The sequence below is a fragment of the Crassostrea angulata genome, chromosome 6, assembly GCF_025612915.1.
Source record: "Crassostrea angulata isolate pt1a10 chromosome 6, ASM2561291v2, whole genome shotgun sequence".
Lineage (NCBI taxonomy): Eukaryota > Metazoa > Mollusca > Bivalvia > Ostreida > Ostreidae > Magallana > Magallana angulata.
Window position 1 is genome coordinate 35,803,336 of NC_069116.1, and position 17,202 is coordinate 35,820,537.

General features: G+C 32.6%; 1 protein-coding gene across 5 annotated transcripts in view; it reads right to left on the reverse strand.

Moving 5' to 3' along the window:
* LOC128187903 (helicase domino-like) overlaps positions 1-17,202 on the reverse strand; it is a 200,057-nt gene that overhangs the window by 175,901 nt on the left and 6,954 nt on the right. For 3 of the 5 annotated variants that reach the window (XM_052858583.1, XM_052858582.1, XM_052858580.1), the window contains exons 5-7: positions 9,215-9,334; positions 8,905-9,118; positions 8,672-8,822 (exon numbers count right to left, since the gene is read on the reverse strand). In XM_052858583.1, the coding sequence (XP_052714543.1) occupies positions 8,672-8,822; positions 8,905-9,118; positions 9,215-9,334 (485 nt within the window). The remainder of the gene's footprint in view (positions 1-8,671; positions 8,823-8,904; positions 9,119-9,214; positions 9,335-17,202) is intronic. The other 2 variants (XM_052858581.1, XM_052858584.1) reach the window with 2 other exon arrangements.

A 17,202-nucleotide genomic window follows, 5' to 3' on the forward strand; every position in this document is an offset into this window, starting at 1 on the left:
CTTTGAGTCTCTGATTGGCCGATCCCGGGGGAAAGGCCGGGGCTCGCTCATCGGAGAAAAAAAATACCGGCCTATGCCCCGAAAAATACGGTAAGTAAAAAGGTAAATGAAAGATAAACAGGTTAGTCAACATTTGTAAAACGTCAGCTGAATGGCATGCATAGTGAAGAGTGGACACTTGTCAGACAAAATGATAAATATCGCATTTAAAAGCTATTGACTTGTTGTGTATATCCAGTTGTGTACATATGGTAAGAAATGTGTTACATGTACATGTATACTTTAACGGAATAACAAAAACTTATACTCATATTTTGTCTATACACGCGATCTTATTTCAGATTAGAACGGGTTACATGTAAGTGTGATCTGTGTATACGAGCAAGTGCAGAAAATCATAAAATCAAAATTTAAACAGTGTGCAAAATTAACGATAGACCAATAGACAAAATCTATAGAAAATACGCCTGGTCTATAGTAACTCGAATATTTGTAGACCAACTTGTCTATAGAACGAACACAGCCTGTCGTCTAGACGATTGAACGTTTTACTCAATACCTTTTTAAATACACAGCGATAAGAAACAGAATGTAATTGCCATGTGCTATTTAAAAGTCAAAAACAATATTCAGAGCATGTCATTTTTTGACAAACTGAAGTATTCACAAGGTGCTAGACCTAGGAAAAAAAAAACCAGATAGTCATACACCATTCTAGATTTCGCATTATTGAACCCAGACCGCACACCTGGAATTCATGACTGACGTTCAGTTTTCCTAAAGTTGTCTTCGATTCTGCCCTTTTGTTTCCTTTTGTATTGTGTTATCTACAGTATTCAAGGGAATAGGATATTTTATATATCTATTTTCCTTTAGGCGAGAGAAATTTAATTTTTAGTTTTAAGGATCCGATGACCCAATTTTTTCGATTTTGTAAAAAAAAAAATTTTTTTAAAATTGTACCTTCGGAAATTTTCCCAAATTTTTATGTTTGACCGATCTTGGTTTTAAAATAACTTTATTTTATTTGAAATCTACAAAACGTTTGACAAAGGGAGCTTTTAAAATCAAGTGTAAGCGTCTCTATAACATGGAGTATTTAAGATGGAGGTCAGCCATGCATGGTTTGGCTTAAAAGTTTTTATGAAAAGCAAAGAAAATGTTATCCTGAACAAGTTTAGTAAGGTTAATACCAATGATCTTGAAACAAACACAAAGTACACAGTGGATAGTGGACAAATTAAACTTAATATTATAAGTTCAAGCAAAGAATATGTAATTTTGATAAATAAAAGTTTGCCCACTTTTTTCTTTTTTTTGGGGGGGGGGGGGTTTCCCTCCTCCGACCCAAATTTTTTTTTACAGCAAAATCCATAAAATTAAAAATTTAATTTCTCTCGCCTTACTTTATCTAAGTTTATTTGATTGGTATTACAAAATAATCATTACAAGGCAATGTCACTGTGTGTGAGTTTAGAGCCGGGCACCCTTCACCATGTCCTATAGTAAGAGTTCCTATTGTGTTGTGAAGTACCAGGTTATTTCACTGTGTTCACCGTGATAAAATTACAATACAAATGAAGAATAATATTTGTTGTTGTTTTTGGTCTAAAGGAAATCAGTCAAGTCTATAAATTGTGAAAATGTTGTAGACCGATTGTCTATAGTACAAAAAAGTTAATTTCGCACGCTGTTTAAATGAATAAAATCTGTGTCAAAAAACTTTATAACAGTTGATTTCAAGATTTTTAAACTGAAATTCATTGTTTATCTTATCATTAATTGCTTGTATTTTTATTTTATTTGAATTTAATCGGCAATAGTACTACAGCAGTACGCAATAAAGAATGAGAATTCAATAAGGAACAAGAATAGAATTCCTGGGTCCCCCGCCGGTCAAGCAGTATACATTCTAGTCCACCGACCAATGCTGATTTTCGAACTTGACCAAAGTATTAGTGGTATAAACATTTGGTATAAATGAAAATCTGTCAAAATTTGTAGGCATGAGAGTGCTTACAAGGTCAATTTTGGGATAAAACGGAGTCATTATTGCGGTCAAAGTACCATAACTCCAACAAAAAGTATCGGCCAATGCTGATTTTCGAACTTGACCAAGGTAATAGTGGTATAAACATTTGGTATAAATTTAATGAAAATCAAAATTTGTAGGCATGAGAGCGCTTACAAGGCCAATTTTTGGATAAAACGGAGTCATTATTGTGGTCAGTCCCATAACTCCAACAAAAAGTATCGGCCAATGCTGATTTTCGAACTTGACCAAAGTATTAGTTGTTTAAACATTTGGTATAAATTTAATGAAAATCTGTCAAAATTTGTAGGCATGAGAGCACTTACAAGGTCAATTTTTGGATAAAACAGAGTCATTATTGCAGTCAAAGTCTCATAACTCCAACAAAAAGTATTGACCAATGCTGATTTTCGAACTTGACCAAGGAAATAGTGGTATATACATTTGGTATAAATTTAATGAAAATCTGTCAAAATTTGTAGGCATGAGAGCGCTTACAAAAAAGTGTGACGGACGGACAGACGCCCGGCATTTCTATGTCCCCGCACTGCGTTGCGGCGGGGGACAAAAAGAATTATGAATAAAGAAATAGAAAGATGCTTGTAAAAATAACAAGAGAATCAAGACAACGATAAAGGAAACTAAAGAAATATTAGAATAAAGTTGGGACAATTTTTCAGTTCTCATAATCTATCGTAATAATTACATTTATCTAAATTTAAGTACTTATTATAACAGTCTAGTCAAAATTACCCTCTGCTTCCCCGTTTTCATCTAGTGCACGTTTCATGCAACATTTAAAAAACGGGGGAAATGATGGAAGTTCAGATTTAAATAAGATTGAAATACATTTGTAATAAATCATATAACTAAAGAAAATAAATGCTTGTCATTATTACCACCTTGCTGAAGTAGATTGGGCAAAAACTAAACAAATTTTATCAAAAAAAATCAAACCGTTCAGGTCATGCCTTCCTCATCAATAAAGCGCGCAGCTATTTTTAGCAAAGCGTACCATACAAGAAGCAAATCGTTCCATTCACAAAAACAATCCGTACCGTTCACAAAGCGAACCGTTCCATTCAAAAGCGTACCAAACTGAACCATGCAACTGGTGTAGTAGCACATTTCAGGGTCTGTAACTTAACTTGGTTAACTTTCAAAATTGGTGTCATTTGAAAGATTTTGACTCAAAATGTTGCAATTGTTATTGCCAAAGCCATTATGATAATAAACAACTTTGGAAGCAGAATTGCTTTTATCTATCATCACAGTCTACACAATAATGTATTGATCATTTCCAAAATTGAGACAAGACTTGATGAAAAAGCTCTTCTGTTGATAAACACGAGGCCAATAGGCCTTAACGGTCACCTGAGTACCGTAGCCCATACACAAAATTGTGGAGGAGTCTCATAAATGCATTTAATTGAGATTTTTCCCTGCCTGAATTCTTTTGGAAAGGACTCTTAATCCTATAGTTTACCACAAATCTATCTCTCGTATCGGAGTGCATGACCTACTACTGAAAAGGTGCACACAGGGCTCTACATTAACTTTTTTTCCTACTTGTCCATTCGGACAAGTGATCAAGACATTTACTTGTCCGAACTTTAACTTCACTTGTCTGCTTATTTTTCAATATTAAAGATCAAATATTGTCAACTTGAAAACTACAGTTCTGTATTACTAGAATAAAGTCATTTATTCATTATTCTAGCTATAATTAATAACTTGACTTTTTAAATGGAAACTTAAAGTGTCTTTCCTAACTGTATTTGTTCCATAATACATTAAACATGATTTGTCAGCTGTAGCTTTGTCATGGCAAATTACAAGACATTTTAAATTTAGCATCAGGTTTAAAATTTATACATGTAACTGTTATATTGATTCTCAGCTGTTTTTTAAACTAAACATGGAAAGTCATCATAGTTTATCAAAGATGAATGAAACCTAAAATGAATTACATTTCTTTCCATAATCCTTTATCTTTGCTACCCTTTCTTCCTTTCTTTTTCTTAACATGTGTGTTCGGTACTTTGTAATCTTGAACCAAGTTTGAAATTAGTGAACTTCAATCCTGATCAAGAGTAACTTAATATTTCATTGCAATTTGATGTTCGGATCGGAATTCAAAACTAGAGGCACAATTGATACCCCCCGCTAAGAAAAAAATAATAAAACGTGTATGTTTGCTATTATAGAAAATATTGGATGAATCTATTTCACTGTCCATTTTCTATAAATAACAACTGCTCTATTTTTTAAAACTGTTAATGCTAATATGAGTAAACAAACCAATTTCTATCCTTTAATTCCATTTTATTTTAAGTTAACTGATAATGCATGAGGACATTTGCATCCTTAAGGTAGCTCCATACTCGTAAAATTCTCTGAGGAAAGTTGAAAAACCCAACTGATTTCGACTTAATAGACTTAAATGTCATCAATTGTTAGAAAAAATATACATGTCATCACACTTTTTTAGATGTCAGATAAACATAAACTAAAGCATATTTTGGCATTAGAAAAATGTATATTTTTTTTGTTGAAAGTAAAATCTTGTAGGCAGAAATTTGTTTTTCTTGTTTAATTTTAATGTCAACTTTATCAGAAAACTAAAATATCAAAAATATTTTAAATTGAATCGTTGGAATAAGAAAAACTATAGCATTTAGACATACAGCTAAGAGAAAAGTCAGAAAAAGAGTTATTTCCCCTTTGCTTAGATAAAATATATAAAAATTTGGAAATTTAGTATAAAATTAAGTGCGAAAATATCTTGAACCTACCAATAATTCTAATTACATCCATGTGATTTTATTCACATAAAATAAATAAAACTATCTTGCATAATTTTTAAAGAATTCAAAGTTTTACAAAAAAGTGTGACGTCACAGAACACTGGATCTACTTTAAGTTAACAACCATGACTCGAATGAAAAGAAATCCACATGTCAAAGCAGACATTTAATATTTAAACATTTTGAATTATTGGTATACTGAGCCCAATTTTTTCCCAAATTTTTTTTTCCACAAATTCTTTTTTTCAGAAAAAATTTCATCGGGGCAGGCCATTTTCAGAGAGACGGGGATGAGAATCTAAAAATAATTTTATGTGGCCTGAGACAAGCAAGCCTTGTGTCAAATTTGAGCTTCTAATATTTCCATTAATACATGACATGACACAGATAGGAATTAAGCATTTTTGAAACAATGACCTTGAACTTCCTCAATTGACTTTGGGTCAAGGTTATTGAAACACCCTTGGGTTATATCTTTATGTGAACAAGCATTCTGAGAGTATTGCATAAGCAATACACGTCCCCTACCGGTTTGTATTATTCTATGAAAGCTTCGACGCATACATCTATTCAAAACTTTAATAAAGGAGATGTTATGCTTAAATCAGAGATAGATGAACAGAGGAAATTCAAACTACATAGTTGATATAGAAATTAGATAAAAAATGGGTTAAATAATACTCTTTATTTTATCTCCAGTAATTTCGCCAAATCCATTATGTATTTGCTGGTAAAAATTTGTGAAAACTGTAATGCAGAATATCATTTCTTACCGTCTTCTGTTCCCTGAATCAACAGACTAACCCGATAGCGAACCCGATTGTAATAATATAAAATACCCCGTCGATTAAATTTACAACACAATGCTTGACACTATTTTACAGATTGAACTTATTTGTTTGTTAGAAACAATAAAAGGAATGGTACAAGTAATGCGAACCCGATAACGAACCCGAACATTAAAAAAATGAAATATAAAAAATAATTTTCTCCAAAATATGTCAACCAGACGTTACAAAAGTGTAAACTTGATCTGTAGTTTGACATTTTGAAGCTGTTCAGCAAATTTCATATTATTCCTCAAACGCATAAAGAAAAAAAGTGTGGAAAACTGAAGTGGGACAGACAGACGGACGGATGCAGAGGAAAGCTATAGTCCCCTCCGGTGAAACCGGTAGGGGACTAATAAAGATCTTCAATATTTGTCCACCAGAAAGATATGGACCGGACATGAATTTTGCACTTTTCTGCCAGTGACCTTGACCTTGCCCGAATGACCTTGGGTCAAAATCATGACACACCCTTAGGTCATCAGCAATATTTGTGTGAAGTAAGAACTTCCAATGTTTCTCCATAAGAAAGATATGGACAGGATACAAATTTTGCATTTTTTCTGCCAGTGACCTTGACCTTGAACTAATCGATAAACTTATAACGAGACAACTGATAAACTTATCACAAAACTTTCTTTTCTTTTTTAAATGTTTGAGACTTCTTTACATAAAAATGCACTTGTCCAGTGGGACAAGTGGCCAGTCATATTCACTTGTCCGTATATTATTTCAACTGGTACCGGACAAGCGTTAATGTCGAGCCTTGGCAAAGCTTCCATACAAAGTATTTTTTTTTTGCAGGTATGTTTACTTTCTAAATAGGTTTTATGTTTATATTGTAGAAGGTCTTTTGACTGTGACATGTGAACCCTGAACGAAAGAAACCAAACTTCGACCGCTGATAATGAGCTAATGACAAATAATTGAGTCTGTAATTTGAAGTCTGCTGAGATTTAATGAGATAATTGATTATAACACCTGCATTGCAAAGTTATTAAATGGCCAGTCTTGCGCTTAACATGTACAGTAGTGATGTTCCAATCATCGATTATAATCAAAAATCAATCGATTGTTATTGCATTCTTAGCGGTCGATCATAAAAGGTTTCATTACGATTAATCGGTGAAGGTTTTTTTCCCTTTCAGCGAGCACATATTATAAACAGAATATTCTAGACCCAAACTATCTAAACCCTAAAAAGGCCCGCGGTCTGAAAATGGCTGACATGTCAGACGAGCTCGATATTCTTACTCGGGGAAGTAAAGCACATTCTAGAATTTGGACGCATTTTAGTTTCAAGAAAATTAATGTTGGACTGCCTACAAAGGAAAACCTTTTGAATATAGTTTTTTTTATCGCTAGAAATACTAAGTAAATCAAATTACGAAAGCCTAGTAATAAATCTGTTCATTCACTTCATTGAAACTTGTTTATTTACATTTATTTAGCACTACACTATAAAATATAAAAATTTCCAATTATAATCGATAATTAGTTAGTTGCGGGAAACCGATTATCGATTATGAAAATCTCCACATGCTATCTATAATGCTCAACCAAACCAGCTGCATTATCATGTTTACTTTTTGCAACAAAATCACTAGATACTTTAATTGCTTACATTCATTTTGGAGACCGTGCCTGATAACAAATAAATTTACACATTAAATTTAATTTCCATCGGGCACAGACTCCAATTAAAATGTAAGTCATAAACTAAAATAATATTTAGTGAATTTTTATACCTTATTGTATTCATCTGCCATTTCTTGAGTTCAACAAATTTATATTTATGCACCGAGTTGTCAATAACTTATGACAGAGTTCTTGAAATCTTTCGGTCCTGTCGGCAAGACCGATTTAAATAACCAAGGACCGATTACTTGAGGTTGCCCGTCAGTCCAAATGACCTGTAAAAGTTGACAAGGGAACTTTCGAAAAACAAGAATAAATTTTGTACAAAAGCAATGAAGTTGATGCAAACTATTCTCGGTAATCACTGAGGAGATCCGAATGCATGCGATAAATCAAGAGGATTTTTCACAGATTTTTGGCTCTCTCTAGACTGATCATACGTTTTCGGAACATTTCAGTACTAATGAATATAATTTACGTCACTTAAATGTAAACTTCCGATGCTTTCGATAAGTTTGGCGAGTGTCTAGTACATATTGACACGGTAGGTTTATAATGCAACTAACAGATGTATAGTCATGCGATAGGTATAAGGCTTTTGATCATTTTCCAACATAGATATAGTCAAAAATCACTTGGAGAAATTGGAGAACTTGTTTAAAACATAGCGTGAACTGATGGCCCCCTATAAATCCAAGATGGCGAGTGTCGTCTTTTTTACGTTTTTTATGTATATAAATACACTTTTTACACATTGAAACAGGGTTTTAAGTTAACGTTTTCATTGTAATACACAAAAATACTAATTTTTATCATTTATGTCGTCGCGAGCAAATAATAAGAACTCCACTACCCGACAACTAAGTCCCTGTGGCATGATGTGTGCAGAAAGAAAAAGAGAATGAGAAAGAAAGATAAAAAAGGAAAGTTGATGAGAGAGAGGGAAGGAAGTTAAAATTAATGAAATGATAAATAAGAATGTGAACGTGAGAAGCCAAAATGTGAAAGTTAAGAGGAATCATATTAGGAAAAATTGAGAGAAATTGGGAGGCTTGTAAGTTAAGAACGAAATAAATTGATCATAAAATTCAAATATAGTTTTTCATCTTGCTATCAAAATATTTTGGACTGATAGAAATTTGTCCGGACTGACAAACTTCAGATGGTAGTCAGTCCAAATGACTGACAGCAGAAAAAAGATTTCAAGAACTCTGTTATGACGTTTGACTCATGTGAAATTTGAGACAGATTGGACCCAGGAGAACAAAAATATGCCCTGGATAAATGAACTCAGACAGACAGAATAGTCAATGTAGGATTGCTGATTGGGTCCTAATTGTTTTCTGACAACTGAAAAAGCTTACTTGTTTTGCTCTTTTTACAATTGCTTCTTGTGTCCCTACCCCTGGTGTTCCATCATAAACACCTGATATTATGGGAACCTTGGACTGTTGAAGACTTGGTGATATAGGTGGGGACTTGGTGGTTTGTAACACTGATGTGGATGCTGTAATTCTGTAAATTTGATGTAAATATCTTTATCTAACTTAAAATCAACCTTTTAAAGGATCAAAAAGCGGGTTGAAAACTTCATTACTTTGGGGATGATGTGACTACTGCTGAAACTGTCAAGGATGTCTGTACTACTGAAGATTTATTCTCTGTTATGGCCTTGGCTAGATGACTGTGGAGCTGTGGCATTGACACAGTTGAACTCGCTACAGTTGTCACAATGGTTGTGTTCACAGTCTTTGCTTGTGGAATTGCCTGAATAGCACTCTTTGAGGTTATGCTGTCAGCAGTCACTGAACCTATACAAATGGTGCAGGAAAAAGATATTGGCCCATCAATTTCATTAATATTTTGACACTAATTTTTTATCAAATTTTCCTCATTGATGCGTGTACCTGGCAGAATGATGGGACTTGCTTGAAGAATAGGGACAATAGTAGGAGTCTGTGAAAGGTGCTGCACATGACCAAAAATCATCCCATGTCGTCCCCCTGGACGTCGCAGATCAAACCCTGCTAATTTTCAGCAAATGTATGTCCGTTTTAAATTCCACTTTTGCATGAAAAAAAACTATCATGCAATTCTTGCTTTCCAGAAAATAACATCTTTTCTTCAAGTTTTGATAAAGTTTAAATTCACAAAAGCTACATCTACATTCAGCCCAGCACACACATCACATATGAGGAAAGAAAACTCAACAGATAGATTGTTAAGGAAAAATGCTAATTCATAAGATCAAACAATAACAAGGCTAAATAAAAACAAATCAAAATTTACAACAAAAGGCCCATGGGCCACACTCACCTGAGCAACAATAGCCATAGCTTTATGAAGTAATAAACAAAATATCTGGACAATATAGTAGACATCTATATAAGAGAATAGATCCTGTTTAAAAAGATTTTTTTTTATCCATGTATTCTTTTGTTAAACATTGAGTCCCTTTTGTAACAGGGTGATTTCATAGTAATATCACATACTGAGCATTGCAGTTATCAAGATTGTGAACAACTATTCATAGATATATAAACCTATATCAACTTTGCATCCTTTGTGGGGCCCTAAATTGTCCAGGTGTCACATAATAAACAAACGAGAAAAGAATAAAAAGTATGTTAAGATGTTAGCATGTAAGTATACCATATATATTTTAAAATTTGAGCTTTCAAGAATTTAAAAATTTTCAGCAATGTAGAATTTGACACCTACCTTCAGGGATCATGATTTCAAGAAACTTGAATCTACACTACCTTAGGATGCTTTCACACAAGTTACAGCTAATTTGGCCAATTGGTTTTTGAGAAAATTTGTAAAGATTTTTACAAATATAAGAAGATTTTACAAAATCCATTTCTAATTAAAAATTTGACCCTTCATTGTGGTCATATCCTCACCATGTGGGACATGATTTTAACACACTTGAATCTAAACTACCTGAGACTTCTATACAAGTTACAGCTTTCCTGGCAAATTGGTTTTTGAAAAATATTTCAATGTAAAAATGTGACTCTCCATTGTGGCCCTACGTTAACCCTGGGATCATTATTTGAAAAAAAAATGAATCTAAACTACACAAGGTATTAAAAGCTTTTTTGGCAAATTTGTTTAAGATTCTTCTCTATTTATTCAAATGTAAAAATCTAAACTCCATTGAAAGCCCGCCCTACCCCTGGGTATTATCGTTTGGACAGTCTATACTAACTAAGGATGCTTCAATACAGGTTTCAGCTTTTCTAGTCAAAGGATTTTGAGGAGAAGATTTTTGAAAAATGACAACAAATTTTCAATAATTCTTAATAGAAAAAGGCTGTGGCCCTTTTTATGAACTTGAAATGTTTTGGAGAAGAATTTGAGATGGTAAGATATATTCAGACAAAAAGTGATCAGTGAAAGTTCAAGTGGGCAAAAAACAAGAGGCCCATGGGCCACATCACTCACTTGAGGAACAATAGGTATGATAAAATCAGCCTAATGGAGTCATGTCCAATGTCCAATAATATATGTAGATCCTGTTACGTAGATCCTGTATAAATAAAATCCATTTTTCCCCTGGATATTCTTCTGTTTATAATCATTAGTCCCCTTTCTAATAGGATTTTGATTTTATAGTCATATCACATGTTGAGTATTGCAGTTCTCAAGAAGATCCTTAACAATTGTTTATATATGGGATATAAACGTAAATCAAACTCTGAACCTTCTTGTGAGGCAAAAGAATTGTCCTGGGGCCAAAGTCTTAACAATTATAAAGAATCATCAGGCTGATTAGTTTCTGAGAAGACTTTTAAAGATTTACTCTACATATTCCTATGTACGGTAAAACTTCAACCCTCCATTGTGGCCCCACCCTACCCCCAGGGATCATGATTTTCATAACTTTGAATCAACATTACCTGAGGATGCTTCCACACAAGTTTTAGCTTTCCTGGCCGATTAGTTTTTGAGAGTAGACTTTTAAAGATTTACTCTATATATTTCTATTAGTTTTTGAGAGTAGACTTTTAAAGATTTACTCTATATATTTCTATGTAAAACTTTGAACCCCCATTGTGGCCCCACCCTTCCCCGGGGGTCATGATTTTCACAACTTTATCTACACTACCTGAGGATGCTTCCACACAGGTTTCAGCTTTCCTGGCTGATTAGTTTTTGAGAGTAGACTTTTAAAGATTTACTCTATATATTTCTATATAAAACTTTGACCCCCAGTTACAAAAGCTTTCACTGTAAAGATAAATTTCTCCTCTACATTTTTTGTTCTACATTTGTTCAATAATTATGAACAGATAATGAGATAATAGGTAATAAATCAGTCTACTGGTCATTTGTGTCTTCATTCCGCCACAGCAGGAAATTATCTCTGGTAGTGAGCTTGTATACTGATGCTAACAGGCAGCCAAAGTTCTTATCAGCAGCAGGCCATTTATAGAGAGTGTCTGGCAGTTAAAGAGTTAAGTAATAAAAAAATAATATATTTTTATATGACAAACTTTGTACCACTCTTTGGGTCCCAGTGTTAGTCCAAAGGTCACAGTTTTATTTATTGATTTAGAATCTACATTATTTAAGGATGTTTGCATAATAATCTCACAAAATGGAGCACTGAAGTTTTTGACGAGGATTTTTAAACATTTCTTCTATATATGTTAAACTTTGAACCCCACCTCAGGCCCCAATTTTTGTCAAAGGGCCACAATTTTTTCACTACATATATCAGCTTTTGTGTAAACATTGGCATTTCTGGTGCAGTGGTTCTTGAGAAGAATTTTATTAATACATTTTTCCTCTGTAATTCTATGTTAAACTTTGAACCCCTTTTAAAAAGGCCCAATTTTTATGTGATTTTTTTTTACTTAATATACAAGCTTTTATGTAAATATTGGCATTTCTGGGGCCCAAGGTCAAGATTTTTACAATATAGTATCTTCACTATATAAGCAAGCTTTTATGTATATATATGCATTTCTGGTGCAGTGGTTTTCGAGAAGAAAATTGTAAAACATTTTTTCCTAGGAATTTCTATGTTAAACTTTAAGCATATTTTTTTCAACATGACAATGTTTCAAGGTGGCAAGCTGGATGCCTATGAGAAAGACATACAACGAAATACCTTGTTATATTTAATATTCCGTTACAACAGCACCCAAAAATTATGAAATTCAAGGCGACTCCAATTATGTAACGGTTAGATATGGTGTCCAAATCCACCCATATATAAATGTGTATGTATATGGGTCATTCTCAAAAAAGGTGGATTTTTTCAAGTACCACTTGTTTAAAAACAAAGTACTTACAACCAGATTGAATTTATCATATTTTGTATTGGGCATATCATGTTGTTTGTTTGCTAAAATATGCCAACAGTACATGAAAAGAAAATCTATAAAAATATGATATTTACAACCACATGAAAAGAAAACAGTCTTTGGTGTAACGCATAAGAAATATTCATAAATTTCATTAAATCTTATTGTTCATGCATTTAATTTGATTTTAAAGTTAAATTTTCTGAAGTTTTTCTTGAACTTAATCCTAAAACAAGAATTCAATCGTGTGTTTTCCTTAAATTTTCATATTTGGTTTGTGAATGAGAAATATGCATCTATCTCATGACATCGTATTGTACACTGAAAACTTCTTTTCCATTGAATGTCCGATTTTTTTTAATAGACACTTGTAAGTGACGTGAAAAATAATCTTAAATGAAAAAAACTCAATATTTTTTAGTAAATCTTTGAAAATGAAAACAAAATAAGGGATGTTACACTAAGGACAATCATTGTTAGTCCAAATGTTATACCAAGGACAATCTTTATTTAAACACGAAAATATCAGATTTCAAAATAGAGACAACTGAATGTTTTCATAGCTATAACTTATGAATGTATATATTTAACAGTAATTATTATCAATGTGCATAATAGTGCACCTAAAGTCAAATTATTTACACAATTTAGTTCCAATATGTTTCACCAAGGACACTTACGCTACACCATGGACTTTGCTTGTTATAAGAATCTAAGTTTTAATATTTTAATTTGTTTTAACAGCTTGAATGTAATTTAAATGAATTCAAAATTACCAAATGCACATTTCAGCAGATATATTATACATGAAACTGTTACAAAAGACACAACATGTTGCACCATGGACACCATTCTATCTAGTTGATGAATAATTTTAGTATTTTATTATACTCCTGCTTAAAAACATTGCATAATCTGTCATAGAATGTATTTATACAATACTAGTTTCATTTATTTTTCTATCAGAAATACATGCATGGGAATTGAAATACTCTTTAGTGTAACATTAAAAGTCCTTGGTAACACATTTTGTTTTAAGTCAGATAATATTTTTTAGGGAAAATTTGGCTAAAGCTATAAGTCCGATATCAAATTCAATATTAATTATACTTGAATTGATAAATTCGATTTGATTTGACAATACTTAAATTTTTTAAAATGAATATTTTGGGTCATATGTCCTTGGTGTTAATTGTATGTGTCTTTGGAGTAACAAAATATTGCATGATTGAGAAATAATCTAGTTCTACAGCAAACAGATGCATCAACATTATATATCAGCACAAACTAACAAATGCGATTCATTGTGATATATTTTATTTAATAATTTCATCATGTCTTTCTCCAAAAAATAAATTATGTAAATTATAGTCTATGGTGTAACTTTTTGTTTTTGTTACACCAAGGACATATTTATGAATTAACTTGTCTCTGCTAAATAATTACTGCTCCCTCAGAGTAAAAGAGCATGTTATCTGCTTCAACAACACATACCAATAGTTTGTCTGTTTTCCAGAGTGTCTAAATATTTCTTTTTCCTAGTATTTCCTGTTAGCCCAAAGACAATATAAAAAGTTACACATTCACTTCTACTTACTTATCAGGAAAAAAAATAGAGTAAATTTCATTATCAGCTATTTTGTCTTCTATCATTGTTTATAGCTATACGATGGGAATAAGGAGGCATCATTTATCTTTCAAATTACTAAGAATGACAACTCTTACACACCAATATTTTGTTTCGTTACACCATGGACATAAAAAATGTAACAGACAAACTTTATCTGGCTGAAAAATATTGTTCATATATTTTCTTTGTCTTTTTGTTCGAGAGAGGTATTTTTCATATCGTTCATCCCTTGACCCTATTATTTTAATAAGAAAGGGTCATTATACCTTTACAAAACCTATTTAAAGTCGCAAATTCTGAGTTGTAACAGTCAAAAAATGTATAAAAATCAACATATAAACTTTCTAAATTTTTAAGATTTTGTTAGAATTAACTGTATATATACCAATATGTATGCTAATATATATCCAAAGGTAGCACAAAAGTGAAACTTTGCAAAAATCAAGGATTATACTTTCTAGTGCCCTGTAACAACCCAATACCACCTTTTTTGAGAATGACTCATATGTGTGTGTCCCATTGCCTAAGGCTATAAAAAATTAATCTCTTGGTTCTCAGGCCAATACTTTCAAAAACAGATGTGGGCAGGCATTTTTTTTAAACGCAAGAGGCCTATGGACCACATATCGCTCACTTGAACAATAGTTTTAAGAAGATTTTTAAAGATTTTCTCTATGTATTCCCATGTTAAACTCCCCCGCCCCAATTGTAGCCCTACACTACCCCAGGGACTATGATTTGAACAAACTTGAATCTACACTAGCTGAGGATGCCTCCACAAAAGTTTGAGCTTTTCTGACTTAATAGTTTTACAGATTTTCTCTATATATTTCTATATAAAAATTATTTTCCCATTGAGGCCCACCCTTACAAGACGACCATGATTTGAACAAACTTGAATCTACACTACCTGAGGATACTTCCATACAAGTTTCAGCTTTTCTGGCCTATTAGTTTATGAGAAGATATTTGAAAAATACCAACAAATTATTAATATTTCTAAATTATCTCCCCTTCAAAGAGGTGACCCTTCATTTGAACAAACTTGAATCCCCTTCACCCAGTGATGCTTTGTGCCAAGTTTTGTTGAAATGGACCCTGTGGTTCTGGAGAAGAAGATGAAAATGTGAAAAGTTTACAACGACAACACCAACAACAATGCCCCAACGACAGACAAATTTTGATTAGAAAAGCTCAATTGAGCTAAAAACTTATCTTATTTGCAAAATTTAATCTTCCTGTGTATCAATGTATTTATACCTTTTATAGATAAATATTTTAGCTTAATGACAACATTTATTAAATTAGTCTATGTATTTTGTGTATAGGGGGTATAAGTCCAACCCTCTGACCCACTTACTACCATTATGTAGATGATATGTTTAATTCTAAAGATAGACAAACAGTTTTAGGATAATTCAAACATTCATTTCAGAGTAATTAACTAATAACAAGATATTAATTAAACTAGAGGTACTGTGAGCAAGCCCCGCTAAGAAAAAATCATAATTCATGTAATTTTCTATTATAGAAAATATTGGATGAATCTATTTCACCGTCCATTGTCTATAAATAACAACTGTTCTATTTTTTAAAACTGTTAATGCTAATATGAGTACACAAACCAATTCCTATTCTTTAAATTCCATTTCATTTGAAGTTAGCCGTTAATGCACGAGGACATTTGCATCCTTCTGTTAACAAACATGACTCGAATCAAAACAAAAATCCACATGTCAAGCAGCTATTTAATTTAAACATTAATATAAACATTTTAAACTATTGGTATAATTTTCAAACCGAATCGGACGGATAAATATTTTCGAGATCGAAATACCGAACTGCAGTATAGCCTACAGTATCGTGACATTGAACCGTAGCATATTTTTACCGTGATATACCGTCTCAGGGTTTATCGTTGCACCCTTAGTTAGGGTTCAAAAATTTTTCAGTTCGGGTCATAAAATTTTTGGTTCAATTTCAGGTTTTTGGGTTCATGTCCACTTTCAAATAAAAATTCATTTTTTAAACTTAAGAAGTTTATTTCTTCTATTACTTTACTCTTTAATAACAAACCTAAACACAACTAGTGGGTATTGTTTTTTTTTACAAAAAAAAACTCTCCCCTTCTCCCCAAGGATTGTAATATGGGGCAAATTCAACAATTGAAAAAGAATGATGTCAGCTATATGTTACCCAGACCCAGACAAAATTTTATTATCTTTTTCTAAATTGGACCTTGAGTAAAACAAGGTCAAGGTCAAATATTATTCAATAGTACACCTAAGTGTATTATTATTGTTCTTTGTTTAAAGTTTGAAGTCCTTCTGTCAAAGTATATTCAGGAGTTGAACAATGAAGTTCTTTCTAATATGACCTTGAAATAAAAATTCTAGGTCAAGGTCAAAATTGTTGGTAAGGTTCAACTAGGTTATATACCATCTATCTATGATACAAGTTAAAAGTCTGTATGTTAAAGGAGTCTTGTGTTATGGTTCGGACAATATTTTTTATGAAAAGCTTGACCTTGAAGAACAAAATAGGTCAAGGTCAAAACTTTTGGTAGTGTGCACTCTTTCTCAATACCATCTACCTATGTTCCAAGTTTGAAGTCTTAATGTCAAAGGGTATTTACAGACCCTGAAACGTACTACTACACCACACGCTCGCTGCACGCTCGCTACACGCTCGCTAAACGGTTCACACGAAACGCTGAACGCTTTACACGAAACGCTGCACGCTTTGCCCGAAACGCTAAACGATTTACACGAAACGCTGAACGGTTTACACTAAACGATTCTCGCACGAAACGATTTGCTCGCTTTTCACACGCTTTGGACACGCTTTTATCCTGATTGATTCGGGTCCTCTCGGATTTTTACCTTTACTCTGTTAGTAAGAATTAATCTTAAGAAAACACGAAATAATAGAAATACTGATATTTGAA